Source organism: Cyprinodon tularosa, unplaced genomic scaffold (genome assembly GCF_016077235.1).
Source record: "Cyprinodon tularosa strain WSP-4 unplaced genomic scaffold, ASM1607723v1 ctg306, whole genome shotgun sequence".
Taxonomy (NCBI): domain Eukaryota; kingdom Metazoa; phylum Chordata; class Actinopteri; order Cyprinodontiformes; family Cyprinodontidae; genus Cyprinodon; species Cyprinodon tularosa.
Genome location: NW_024039015.1, coordinates 1,563,127 through 1,577,787, shown reverse-complemented (window position 1 = coordinate 1,577,787; position 14,661 = coordinate 1,563,127). Strand labels below are relative to the sequence as shown.

General features: G+C 40.3%; 1 protein-coding gene across 8 annotated transcripts in view; it reads left to right on the top strand.

Moving 5' to 3' along the window:
* The window catches only part of pfkpa (phosphofructokinase, platelet a), a 47,708-nt gene that overhangs the window by 11,095 nt on the left and 21,952 nt on the right, over positions 1-14,661 (top strand). For 4 of the 8 annotated variants that reach the window (XM_038292023.1, XM_038292017.1, XM_038292024.1 and 1 more), the window contains exons 5-10: positions 1,956-2,121; positions 2,204-2,248; positions 2,347-2,455; positions 3,062-3,157; positions 4,533-4,625; positions 9,061-9,186. In XM_038292023.1, the coding sequence (XP_038147951.1) occupies positions 1,956-2,121; positions 2,204-2,248; positions 2,347-2,455; positions 3,062-3,157; positions 4,533-4,625; positions 9,061-9,186 (635 nt within the window). Of the gene's footprint in view, positions 1-1,955; positions 2,122-2,203; positions 2,249-2,346; positions 2,456-2,632; positions 2,729-3,061; positions 3,158-4,532; positions 4,626-9,060; positions 9,187-14,661 lie in introns of all 8 variants that reach the window. The other 4 variants (XM_038292019.1, XM_038292020.1, XM_038292016.1 and 1 more) reach the window with 1 other exon arrangement.

Genomic DNA, 14,661 nt, shown 5'->3' with positions numbered 1-14,661 from the left:
GTTATTATCACAGACTCGACAGTGACTGTTGCTGCGTAACGTCCACACTTGCATCCTAAACTGCCAGATTTGGAAACATCCCAACCTGGCAACAATGTGTAGCCCTCAATGGGAAACCTCCACCCCTGTTTTTTCAATGAAATCCATTTCAGACACTTCTGATGCAAGTTTAGTCAAAAAACAAAAAACAATCTCAGTAATTCACAATGAATATTCACACATCAGACTCCTGGCTAGCTCGCCAAATGTAACGCTTGTTAAAGGCTAATGACAAGGAACTGACTATATAGATGTAGAAAGATGTTACCAGAAGAGGGTTCGTAGAGGAGCCCGAGGTGTGAATAATCACAGAGACAAAAATAAGGTTTAACTAGTTTTGTATTAAAGTGGCCAAGACACACACAAAAAAAAAAAAACAACAAACACACAAACATTAATAACAAAACAGTTTTTGATTAATTGTCCCCAAGGTTCAGTTAGGTTAGATTGTTAGTCCATACGCTATGGTAATCCAGGGTTGAGAAGAGAATAGTTTTTATCCTTATAGGAAAGAAGAGTCTGTATCCTACCGCACAGGTAGAGGTCTTAGCTCGCCATCTTCAGTTGAATTAGAAAAAGAAAAAGTTGTTGTGAACCAGATTGTAGTGAGGGTGATGTCCTTTTTCTGGCATAAAAAAAAAACCTGACCTAGAATGGTCAAAAAAAAACAAATGAGCAGTTGTTCTTAACCAATGAGGTCTGCATGTTTAAAATATGTGTGCATTAAATTTTGGAACACATTTATACATGCAGATAGTTTTCCATATTTACACATTTTACCAATATATATACAAACATATATATATATAGCTATAACAAATAACTATATAAATAAATAAATAAATCATTTAACAGATTATCACAAAAGTTTTAGATACTCAAAAACACATTGTAATCAAGTGCACTTTTTCCCATAAATCATGAATATTCAATGTATAAAAAAAAAAACGTGGCCCGTCAAATTAAAAGGACTTAGGAGCTGAGGGCTACAAATGCACGTACGACGGGAAACATTAGCCTTTAGATGCAAAACCCCATCAAGCACCGCAACATATTTTTGCAAAATATTCTAACATAACATTTAGTTTTATTCCAATTTAGTTTGTTGCAAGGATTTTACAGTTTGAAGAATAGGATTTTACACCACATGCCAACCGTCACCAGGATGTGCATGACAAGGAAGGGCTATATATACTGCATGCATCATTTAGATAGTTAACATTGTATTACTTCTTGAGCTCCTTGAGTTAATACTGTCACAGGTAAGGGCTTCGGCCGGAGAGTAAGTGTTGGGGCCGGTATGATTTAAGGAGGGTCCACCGGTCAAATGCCCACTACCACAGATTACCAGTCTGAGCCTGGCCAGGTCTAATCTAGATTCATAGTTTTACCTTAAAATCTGAGATCCGAATCTATAAATTTAATGTTTGCAGCTAGTCTGACATTACTAACATTTAGTTTGTTATGAAACATGATTGTTTCACAGCTTGAATGTCGTTGTTATTTAGATTAGTGGAAACGAAACCGTCAACCAAACTAACTTAATTTACAAGATTCAATAAGCAATGTGATCTAGATGCTCAGGTGTCCTTTAAGCTTGGTCTTCCATCATATTTTTTTTTTTTTTTTAACATTATTGATAATTATAAGACACAATCTCATAAATAAAAGTTAGTTTGGTTGACCAATAATTTTTAACCCCCCAGAAGGGTTGATTGAAAGCAAAGCCAGTTTTTGAAAGCAGTAAATGTTGTTTGTCATTTTTATAATGAAATTTAATGGAGAAAAACATCATCAGATATGGTAGGAAAAACTCAGAGATTATATTTTCAAGCCTTATTGCCCAGTCCTAGGTCCAACCTTCTGTGGGAACAACATGTGCTCATTAGTTCATAAGATTCCCCATGTCTCCTCAGGACTGATCGAAGCCGACGCCGTGCAGAAGTACTCGGCCCTGCACATCGTTGGAATGGTCGGCTCCATCGATAATGACTTCTGTGGGACGGACATGACCATCGGCACCGACTCTGCTCTGCACAGAATCATCGAGGTGGTAGATGCCATCATGACGACTGCACAGAGGTGAGCGAGAAGAAGGTTATAGTCTCTTTAGCAACGAGAACCCAACCTGCGGTTATATGACTTTTGCTTTACTTCCTTCTAGCCATCAAAGGACCTTTGTGTTGGAGGTCATGGGCAGACACTGTGGGTAAGAGAAAGTTTGCAGATTGTCCAAAAAAAACCCCATCAGATTCTGGCTTCTTCTCTGTTTACATGATGCTGACATGTCTGTGTGTAACATCGCAGTTACCTGGCCTTGGTGAGCGCTCTGGCTTGTGGTGCCGACTGGGTGTTGATCCCTGAAATGCCTCCAGAGGATGGCTGGGAAGACAAGATGTGTCAGAAACTATCAGCGGTAACTCCGTCGCATTTCCACAACAGTCAATAGAAGCCCATGATAACAGGGTTCTAAGCAGCTATTTATGTTTTACCTGCAAGAAATAAATGAATAGATACGACTGTTTTTCCAGTCTTCTAAAGCCTCATAGTGTTTATCCTGCTTTGAAAACATTGCCAATGTTTTATGATTTAGACCCGTTCCAGGGGCACAAGGCTGAACATAATCATAGTGGCAGAGGGAGCCATTGACAGGCATGGGAAACCTATAACTTCTGGTTTTGTCAAGGATGTGAGTACATGAGTGTGGAAGAAGAAGAAGAAGGAGGGGAAGCCAGAAGCACGGAGACCCGTCCGATGCAGCCTCATGAGCCTTTGATGCTGTTTCCTAACAGTTTGTTAATCTCATGATGAAGACGTGTTGACAAGCGATAGAAGCAGGATTTTATTTTTTAATGAGCTGGAGCCGCGGTGACAGCTCTGCTTTTATCACGAAGGGAGCTGTTCTTTCTCTCTCTGTCTGTCCCTCTCTCCACTCATGGCTCCCGTGCTTCTGAAAGCCCACGTCACAGCCACACTCAGTTTTTCTGTCATGTTGTTTCTCCACCACGCCCTCCTTTTGTAGAACCGCGCAGGGATGAAAAGGCTGAATATCATAATTGTCGCCGAAGGGGCGATTGATCGTAACAACAAACCCATTACAACTGACTATATTAAGGATGTAAGTACAGAGCCCTGTGCAGTGAGCCTCCAGCCTCCTGTATGACTCTGCCCCTGCCCCGATGTGGCTTTTGACTGTTGCTGTGTTTCTTGACTGCTCTATCAGGCCCACTTGCTAGTTTGGTAAGAAAGCTTTCACGGCACTGAACTCTAACGGCAAAACGGGCACTCTCATCAAACCAGACACACATTTTCCAAAGCAACGGCCACTTGTTTATTAGAGATGCACCGACCGGTTTTCTGTAAAGCTTTGACCCTCCCTCTCATTTTTTAGCTCATTACAGTTTCTTTTTTAAGTCAAACATGATTTCAAACTGTTTTTAGCCTCCCTGTCGTCAAACCATGTAGCTTTAGCATCTGATGTTAGAATATGATGTGATTAGTGTGGCTAGCATTACAAAAATACTTCCTTATTGTGAGATTTCCAAAAGCTTTCCAAAGCTAGCCTGTTGTAGGAAAGATTGAATAACATAAATAGATGAAAAGAACTATCATGCAGTTCACTGAGTAGCCTTCCTGTTATCAGATGGACATTCTGCTCTCTCTCTCACACACAGACAGATTGATCTTCATTTAAATATCTACCTACTAGGCCTAGGCAAAAAATCGATTCAATTAATTATTTTGAAAAAAATATATATATATTAAAGCATCTGGCAAAACAGTGAACGACATCATAACTACAGGTGAGTGAGAAGTTTGGAAAAAATTGGAAAAAACATCGTAAATTGAATTAAATATCGAATAAAATAATCTTAGATTTTATTTTTAGGTCGTATCGCCCAGCCCTTCTACCTCCATGTTTATTCCCTTCGTTTTAAACACCCCATTGATACTCAAGATAGCCATCTTAGAGTATTCTCCAATATAATGACTTTCACTTAGTTGAGTATTGTTAGCATGACCGTTAGCATTTAGCATGCTGCCTTCACTGACTGGAAGAAAATATGATAACCATGTTTCCTTCCAACCATTTTTTTCGGTGCATCTCTATTATCCATACCTGCTTTTACATAGTTTTTTGTGTTTGAAACACACTTTTTCATCAGTGCACTTTCAACTAACTGGTTTAAGGTCTAAAGTCTTCGGGTTTTTTATGTTTTAGTAGTAGTTGGGTTTTTCATATTTATACTGGTTGACATCCTGCCTGGGTTCCTCTATGGGCTACAAGCTATTTGCTAACATGACTGAAAAATTAGAATGGCTTGCTTGTGCTTTGCAGTTTCCCCTTCTCTTCAGCTTTTATATTGTGCTTGTGTTTTAGTGTGATATACCCACTTTATGTATTTTGTACATATCAAAGTAATCTGGATACATGTCCAGCAACAAAAGATGACAATACTCGCTGCTTAATCCTTTCTGTTTTATCATCGAAGCTTGTTGTGAAAAACTTGGGCTTCGACACACGCGTCACCATCTTGGGGCATGTGCAGAGAGGAGGAACGCCGTCTGCTTTTGACCGCATCTTGGTAGGTAGTCGGGTTGTTCTCAACCCACAGGTCATCATGTCCGGTCGGATGAATACAGATAATTAAACGGGGCTTATAGTTTTCGTTTGCAGTTGTTCAAAAATAAATATCCCAGACATGAAGTGAAAAATGTCCATTCTCCTTATATTGTAGTTAATCATGTTTTTGTTTATTCAAAGGTGGAAAAAAAGGTTTTAAAATCAGCATCTAACTTTTCCCTGGTTTTAAGACTCTTTTAGGCTTTTTGTTTTTGTAGTCTATAAATACAACATGTTATAGCTCCACACATGACCAGTTTATTGCATAAATGATGAATTTATGGTTCACATCATCACACACTTCAATGCACTGCAAAAAAAGTAAATCTAAGTAGGTTAACTTTCTTTTTATTAGTGTGTCTTCCATTTTCTTTAGAATAAGAACAACAACAACCTGATCATCTTAGTTCAAGTGGGAAATATTTAATTACCTTATTTTAAGTGCAAAAATGCTCATTTGATCATCTGCCAATTTGCAGTTAACCCTATAATGCCAAATGTATCATATTTGATGCATACGGTTTCTAAAATGTTTTGCGTCTGACACCTTTTGCATAATTTAATGTTAAAAACGTTGCTCAAAATCCTATTGTACACAATCAGATATACCTGATAACAGCCAGTAGAAGACTACACAAAAAATAATCTTGACTTATCGCATAGTAATAAGTTATTAATATCAAAAATGTATTTCGGTTTTTTCTTTTTACATATTTTGTTAAAAGGCCAAATAAGGACTTCAAACCAAAAAAAAGTAATTTTCTGTTTTGTTTTATTCTTGGATCGGGCTTTAAACTTAATTTTATACATTTTTACTTAATTATAGACTTGTTTCTGCAAAGTACACAACTCTGTATTGCAAAAACTGTCCATCTAACCAAGACTTGCAATCTTACATCCAGAGATGCACTGATCCATTAACCTGGATCAGATCTCCACTCCAATATTGACTATTTAGCTGGATCGGATATCAGTGATTTTTATATTCACTATTAGAGATCCAATCCAGGGCACCATACATGGAACTATTATACCTTTCTTTTTGCTGCGTATTTGTTAATAAACTAAATTACATTTATATCTGTGTTCCTTTTTTTTTAACAATCTTTATGTTAAATATAAAGACCTCACCTACATGGCAAGATACACTATATTGCCAAAAGTATTTGCTCACCTGCCTTGACTCACATATGAGCTTAAGTGACATCCCGTTCCTAATCCATAGGGTTCAATATGACGTCGGTCCACCCTTTGCAGCTAGAACAGCTTCAACTCTTCTGGGAAGGCTGTCCACAAGGTTTAGGAGTGTGTTTATGGGAATTTTTGACCATTCTTCCAGAAGCGCATTTGTGAGGTCGCACACTGATGTTGGACGAGAAGGCCTGGCTCTCAGTCTCCACTCTAATTCATCCCAAAGGTGTTCTATCGGGTTGAGGTCAGGACTCTGTGCAGGCCAGTCAAGTTCATCCACACCAGACTCTGTCATCCATGTCTTTATGGACCTTGCTTTGTGCACTGGTGCACAGTCATGTTGGAAGAGGAAGGGGCCAGCTCCAAACTGTTCCCACAAAGTTGGGAGCATGGAATTGTCCAAAATGTCTTGGTATGCTGAAGCATTCAGAGTTCCTTTCACTGGAACTAAGGGGCCAAGCCCAGCTCCTGAAAAACAACCCCACACCATAATCCCCCCTCCACCAAACTTTACACTTGGCACAATGCAGTCAGACAAGTACCGTTCTCCTGGCAACCGCCAAACCCAGACCCGTCCATCAGATTGCCAGATGGAGAAGCGCGATTCGTCACTCCAGAGAACGCGTCTCCACTGCTCTAGAGTCCAGTGGCGGCGTGCTTTACACCACCGCATCCGACGCTTTGCATTGCACTTGGTGATGTATGGCTTGGATGCAGCTGCTCGACCATGGAAACCCATTCCATGAAGCTCTCTGCGCACTGTTCTTGAGCTAATCTGAAGGCCACATGAAGTTTGGAGGTCTGTAGTGATTGACTCTGCAGAAAGTTGGCGACCTCTTCGCACTATGCGCGTCAGCATCCGCTGACCCCGCTCCGTCAGTTTACGTGGCCTACCTCTTCGTGGCTGAGTTGCTGTCGTTCCCAAACACTTCCATTTTCTTATAATACAGCTGACAGTTGACTGTGGAATATTTAGGAGCGAGGAAATTTCACGACTGGATTTGTTGCACAGGTGGCATCCTATCACAGTTCCACGCTGGAATTCACTGAGCTCCTGAGAGCGACCCATTCTTTCACAAATGTTTGTAAAAACAGTCTGCATGCCTAGGTGCTTGAATTTATACACCTGTGGCCATGGAAGTGATTGGAACACCTGATTCCAATAATTTGGATGAGTGAGCAAATACTTTTGGCAATATAGTGTATATGGTTCATTAATTCAACAGTTGAATCAGATTGATTTCTGCCGAGGTATTGATATCAGGTTGGATCGGAAAAAAATGTAACGTTGCATTTCTACTTGTACGTAGCCAAAGAGGTCCTTTTGATCTATTTTTGATATTGATACACTAAGCACACTTCAAAAACAAATCTAATAATAAGTAAAAAAGGGAAATAAGTGCATTTTAGCAAAAAGGGTAAGTTAGATAACATTTTTTTCTCTCATTTTAAAAGTTCTATTAGTAAATTGTCTTACCTGCTCAAACCATGGCAAAATGTACTTTTTTCAGAAAAAATTGACTGACTTGGGTTTCAGTTCCGCAGTGCAAGAGCTGATTCTTTTAGATTAATGATCTTCTACTCAACATAAATTCCGTAATCTGTGGAGTGGAGTAAAGTAGAAGCACATGGAAGAATTTCTTTAAATCGTGTATATATTGTCAATACAAGAAGTCTTACCATGTGCGATCTTGTCCAAAGAAAATCAGAACAGAATCTGCTCTTGCTTAATATATCAATCTATAAACAAGACTGAGAGAACTTTTTGGTTAGATCTAAGGCTGCGTTCACACTGCAGACCTTGATGCTCAATTACAAATTTTTTTTTCCTCGTCGTTCACTTTTCCAAATATATACGACTTGTATGTAATCTCCTGTGTGAACTGCAGTCATACAACACCAGTGTCCTGCATGTTCAGTAGAGGACGCAATGACGTCACAGGCCAGCGTGCTCTGTGTTCACAGAAGTAAACATGGATGGTAATGCAGGAGCGCATCTAGCGATCTTTTCCAACCACAAAAACACAATCTTTTCAAGATGGTTAAACATAAATACTGCTCTTCGCATCATCGTCCTCCATTGTTGTTGTTTTTCTTGCCTCTTCTTCATAGCAAAACCCAGAATAGTGACCTTTGTTTGGTATTATTAGCATTTAGTTCGGATGAAAATGCTGTTCAGATAAAGGTTGCATTTGAAAAGATCAGATTCAGAACCACATAGCCAAGTGGCCTGGGTCGCATTGGAAAAATTGGATCTGTGTTATTCAGAGAGCCATGAAAAGATCAGATACAGGTGACATATGGGCCAAAAAATCGGATTTAAGTCGCTTCAGGCTGCAGTTTGAACGTAGCCTTACATTAATGATCTTTGGAGATTATTCGACATAAATGCAGTAATCTGTGGAGTGGAGTAAAGCAGTAGTACATGGTAAAATTTCTTAAAAATCATGATAAATATTCTCAAAAAAAGGTGTTACAATGTGCGATCTCGTGCGAAGAAAATCAGAACAGAATCTGCTCTTGCTTAGTATATCAATCAATCAAACAAGATTGAGAGAACTTTTTGGTTACTTTTTTAGATGGTCACTTATTTATGCCAAGTCTAGGGCTGCAGCCATTAGATATTTTAATAATAAATTAATCTGGTGATTTTTATTTTTTTTTATTTTTTTTTATTTATCTTAATTAAGTAGTGTTTAGTTAATTTAAATATCTCTGTAAAGTGTTTGAGGTCAAAATAAACTAAGTATTCTTTGTCCATTTAAAATGGATTATAAAGTGGTAAAAGGGGTAGAAAAATGGATACAAATACTTTTGAAAAAGTATACAAGGTTTCTAAATCCCCAATTTAGATTTTTTTAAATCAATATTTAATATTTTTTTGTTACTAATTAAAAGGAATATTGTAAACCTTTGGAGCTGTGATAGTAATGGTCAAGAGTTGGTGTGTTTTTCAGATGAAATGGTGTTGGGGTTTAAGTTAAGCACTTTATGAGATTTAAGGCTGAGCACATGACTTGTGCAGACATGTCACCACGTCCTTACTACAAGCCTGCTAAAAATAAGCCAAGAAGTGAAAATGAATGAGAAAAGACGGAGCAGGGCAGAATTTCAATGCTGTTGTAGATATGTGCATGCAAATAGGGTGCTAATGATGCTCTGCTGTCTTTTCCTGTGTTCCTGGCTGTGTGTGTCGTCTTGTGAAGGCCAGCCGTATGGGTGTGGAGGCCGTCCTCGCCCTCCTGGAGACCACTGCCAACACGCCGGCCTGTGTCGTCTCTCTGTGCGGGAACCAGTCGGTGCGCGTGCCTCTGATGGAGTGTGTGCAGACGGTAAGTGTGTAATTTAAATGGATTCAGTCCAAGGGATCAAACCCATTAAGTACACATGCAGATGCTTCACCAAACATACAGAAGCTGAGAGAAAGATGGATCCGATAATGGAGAGATGATGAACAATCAGTCAGGGTTTGAATGGCTGTGATGTTGAATAAACAGCCATGTTTGAGAGGCTGTGGATTCTGGGGAATGATCATCGAATGACTGCCAGCACGATGATGTAAGTTAATCATCACAGAAACACAAAGCTGCTTTGTTTTTCTGTTGGCCTGTCATGCTTGAAACTTGGCAGAAGTCACTGGGAAGATTTCTTACAGCTATCTGAATGTTTCAGTGTCGTTACAAAACAGAGTAGACTATCTGTTATTTTCATATGTCAGGGATTCAGAAGTTAGAGTTAAATTACTAATGTCTTTGTTCTAACTTTTCTTTTTAATTGTGTTTTAGTTCATAGCGTCTCTTGTTTAAAATCGAAAGAAAAAAGGTAGAAAATGCAGCTAAAATATGAATAAGATTGATTGCATCCTATTCAGACTTAGCAGAGTAATGACTTGTAACCATTACCTGGGAGTTTTAAAGGCCCCCTCAATATGCGGACACATTTTCACTAGAGTAAATAACCTGGTCCATGTGTTTCTAATAATAGGTCCTGGTCAGATTTCCTAGGATTAATAGGGGCCGACTTTCCCTATTAATCATTGATGATCAGTGGACCCTTTCCTAACCTCTCCTCACCGGACATATTTAAATCCTGAGTGTTATTGATTTATACGTTAGATGTGATTTATGTTTAAGTGAACTCTGAGGACAAACTGGAGGAAGTTGACATATGCCGGTTGTTTTTCCTCCATCTTGATGAAAAAATGGTTGGTTGGTTTTGTCTTGTTGTTTCTAAAGACTTTGTTAGATGGACACTTATTTATGCCAAGTCCAGGGTTGCAGCCATTAGATATTTATAATATATTTATATATTAATCTAGTGATTTAAAAAAAGTATCGATCTTAATTTAGTAGTGTTAAGTTAATTTACATACCTCTATGTTTGAGGTAGAAAAAATAAACTAAGTATTCTTTGTCCATTTAAAATGCATTATAAAGCGGTAAAATGGGTATAAAAAATGAATAAATATATTTTTGGAAAACTATAAAATGCTGCTAAATCAATATTTAATATTAATTTCTTTTGTTACCAATTGAAAGGAATATTTTGAACCTTTGGAGTGTTATTGATTTATACGTTAGATGTGGTTTATGTCTAAGTTAACTCTGACTGAGGACAAACTGGAGGAAGTTGACATGTGCCGGTTGTTTTTCCTCCATCTTGATGAAGAAATGGTTGGTTGGTTTTGTCTTATGTCTAAAGCCCCATTTACACTATCCTTTTTAAATCATGTCTAGAACGGTCTGAGCGCAGTAACCTATATAACTGATGAGCGTAAATGGAACGCAACTGAACTTCACCGCGCCAGACACAACCGAACCGCGCTAAATCTAGTACTAGTTCAACAGTAGGACTCGGCACGCTTTAGTTGTGGCTCATTTATCTGATAACAAAGAGCAGCTGAGCAGACCGCATCAACCATTTACAGTCAGCTGACTCATCTCATTGGTTTTCCGTCGTGTCCGGTTTTGCAATTCAAAGATCTCTTCCACGATCCTATTCTCGGCCTATTAAAGGAATAGTACACCCAAAACATGATTAGCCTTCATTTTCTACTCACCCCCATGCTGAACAACACTCTGGAGTACTTTTTTGATATCTCAAATGCATCTGGAGATCTGGGAGGCTTCTTGCTGTCTGCTGACATTCAAATAATGGAGGTCTATTGTGCCCGAGGCAGAAAGGTCCATAAAAGTCCACAAAAACGTGTCAATATTCCTCCATACTGCTCGTCCAATGTATTCCAAGTTTCCTGAGTGGGTAGCATCCAGAATTTACTCGAAACGAAGTCATTTAGAATGTTTTTAGAGCATAAACAGTAGTGTATAGGATTTCCTGAAAGCGCGCGCCGGCGCGTTCATGAAGCTACGGAAGCCGGCAGACCAAACCAGATGAAAGTGCGTCTAAAGCTTCGTTAAAGTTCATCAGCTAATGATTAATATGGTGTCTTGATTGCATCAGAGAAGAAAGTAATAAATAATAAAGCAATGTGATCTGAGAACAGTAGCTTGGAGTACTAATGGACTGTTTCCTCTTCCAGGAATCCTCTAACTCTTCTATTTGACCCTTTGGGACAAAAAAATATAGAATATGAATTGTATATATTGATCGATTCTGTGTAAATATTCTAGTTTCTGCTTTTGTGCGGACAAGAAATCCATTTCTCAGTGACCAGGACTACGTTTATATATATTTATATATTTATTATAGTGAAAATGAATTGAAGCTTCTTAAAGTCTCTTTTTTCCCGCACCTATTAGGTCTTTATTATAATTATATTGGTTTAATTTTGCATCTGACTAGTAATTTATTCAAAGGACTTCAGACTGTCTTTAGCTTTATGCTAAGCATATGGCATCTCTCATCTCTCTAAATAGTGACTTAAACTAATGCCATAGATGGAAGTGAAGCCAAACTCTGATACATAATCTTTATTTGGATCTTTATCTGGATCGTACGATTACACAAAATTAGTTTCTCTGCGTTAATTACCATCAATTAACCTTCAGGAGGAGCAGCTGTTAAAAGAGATTTTGATTAAATCTCTTAGTGTGATCTGCAGAGGTTTTGTTTTGGATGAAGATCACATAAGATATGGAAAAAGGGTAAAAAAGAACAGCACTTCATGCTCTCTAACAACACCTGAGATTGCTTTGATGGTCTGGCTGCTGACTTTAATATATATATATAAATATATATATCACATAAGATATGGAAAAAGGGTAAAAAAGAACAGCACTTCATGCTCTCTAACAACACCTGGGATTGCTTTGATGGTCTGGCTGCTGACTTTAATATATATATATATATATATATATATATATATAGCAACTGGATAGCTCGGTAGGTAACACCGACGACTCCGGTGACCGGGGTTCGATTCCCAGCATGGACATCATCCAGGTGGACCCTCAGGCAAGGTCCTTTGTGCTTAGTGGCCTACCTCAGGCATGAGTGATACCGCAAATACAAGAGCCATACCGGCTCGGACGTCGCCCGGGTTAACAAGGTCCGCGTCAGTTGCTAGGGAACCAGGGCAACTTGATGACAAATTGGCTACTGGAACAAGACATAGATGGACTAGAGCAGAAAACTTGGTACTGATGAAATGCTACTATACAAGCGTACCCAGTGAGAGAGGTTACATGCAGAGACTATGGGAATTATGGCAGCTCCAACAACCATTGTCATCATTGACAAAGAAACAACTACTAACACAGTGTTCCAACATCCGCAAACGGCAGCTCCTTTCACAGCTAGAAATTGACGAGGTACAACTGACATGCTGCGGCAAGGGGGAGTCAGGACAACAGGTCAGTAGGGAAATATCATCATCCCAACACACAGAGATTGGGTCCCCAGCTCCAACTACAACAGGCCCACTAAACGTAAGGGCAGCTGACCTGCGACAGCAGATCATAACGAAACTGGATCCCCTAGTACAACGACCAAGACTGCCAAGGCTAAGTGACAGAGTACCCTCTGAAAGCCTTCTAGAAGATGTTAATGCAGCACTACATACTATCCCTACTAAGGACATAACTGAAACCAATGAGCTGACCTACGCCACAGCTACAGTGATCCTAGAGATGCTTGGCTATAAGATAAACACCACAGGCCACAAAGCAGAGCACCCATGGAGAAGAAGGCTGGAAGCCAAGATCAAGGCAACACGAAGAGAGGTTAGTCAGCTCTCAGACCTGCAGAAAGGTGTAGGGAAGAGGTTACCTAAGTACAACAAGCTGTCGATTCCTGAGGCTCTGGAAACTGCCAAACAAAGACTCGCCGCCCTGGCCACCCGCCTAAAGAGATACAAGGGAGAAGCAGAAGTCAGGAGAATAAACCAGGTGTTCTCCACCAATCCATCCAAAGTGTACTCACAGTGGCAGGGTAATTCAAGATCAGATCCACCCAGGGCTGAGACTGAACAGTACTGGAGAAACATATGGGAGAAGGAGGCATCCCACAACACCAATGCTCAGTGGCTGGAAGATCTAAGAACAGATCACAGCAATCTCCCAGAACAAGAACCAGTAACCATTACAACGGCAGATGTCCAAGAAAGAGCGGCAGGCATGAAGAGCTGGACAGCACCAGGCCCTGACATGATCCACACCTACTGGCTGAAAAAACTAACCGCACTTCATGCACGCCTCGCAGCACAAATGAACCAACTGCTGATGGATGGGACCCATCCAGAATGGCTAACCCAAGGACGGACAATCCTGATCAGAAGGATCCGCAGAAGGGAACAACCCCATCCAACTACCGGCCAATAACTTGCCTATGTACAACATGGAAGCTCCTGTCAGGCATCATAGCGGCTAAGATGAATAGGCACATGGCTCAATACATGCACCCTGCCCAGAAGGGAATAGGAAGCAACACCAGAGGAGCCAAGCACCAGCTACTAGTGGATAAAGCAGTCACCCGAGACTGTAAGACCAGGCAGACAAATCTGTGCACTGCCTGGATTGACTATAAGAAAGCCTATGACTCAATGCCACATACATGGATACTGGAATGCCTGGAAATGTACAAGATCAACAGGACTCTAATAGCCTTCATCAAGAACTCAATGAAGCTGTGGAAAACAAGTCTGGAAGCCAATGCAAAGCCTATAGCACAAGTCACCATCAAGTGCGGCATATACCAAGGCGATGCACTATCCCCGCTGCTGTTCTGCATAGGCCTGAACCCCCTCAGCCAGATCATCACAAAGACTGGCTACGGATACCAATTCCGAAGCGGAACAATCATCAGTCACCTCCTCTACATGGATGACATCAAGCTGTATGCCAGGAGTGAGCGAGACATCGACTCACTGATCCACACTACCAGGATCTACAGCAACGACATTGGGATGTCATTCGGACTGGACAAGTGCGGTCGCATGGTCTCAAAGAGAGGGAAGATGATCAGAACCGAGGGGGTTGAACTACCAGAAGGCCACATAACAGATGTTCAGGACAGCTACAAATACCTTGGGGTGCCACAGGCTAACGGAAACCACGAGGAGATGGCAAGAAAGACTGCCACAGCTAAATACCTACAAAGAGTAAGGCAGGTCCTGAAAAGTCAGCTGAATGGGAAAAACAAGATCCAAGCCATCAACACATATGCCCTACCAGTCATCAGATACCCCGCTGGTATAATAATCTGGCCAAAGGAGGAGATAGAGGCTACTGACATCAAGACGAGAAAGCTCCTCACAATGCATGGAGGGTTCCACCCCAAATCCAGCACTCTGAGACTGTACACCAAGCGTAGCGAGGGAGGCCGAGGGCTAGTGAGTGTCAAGACCACTG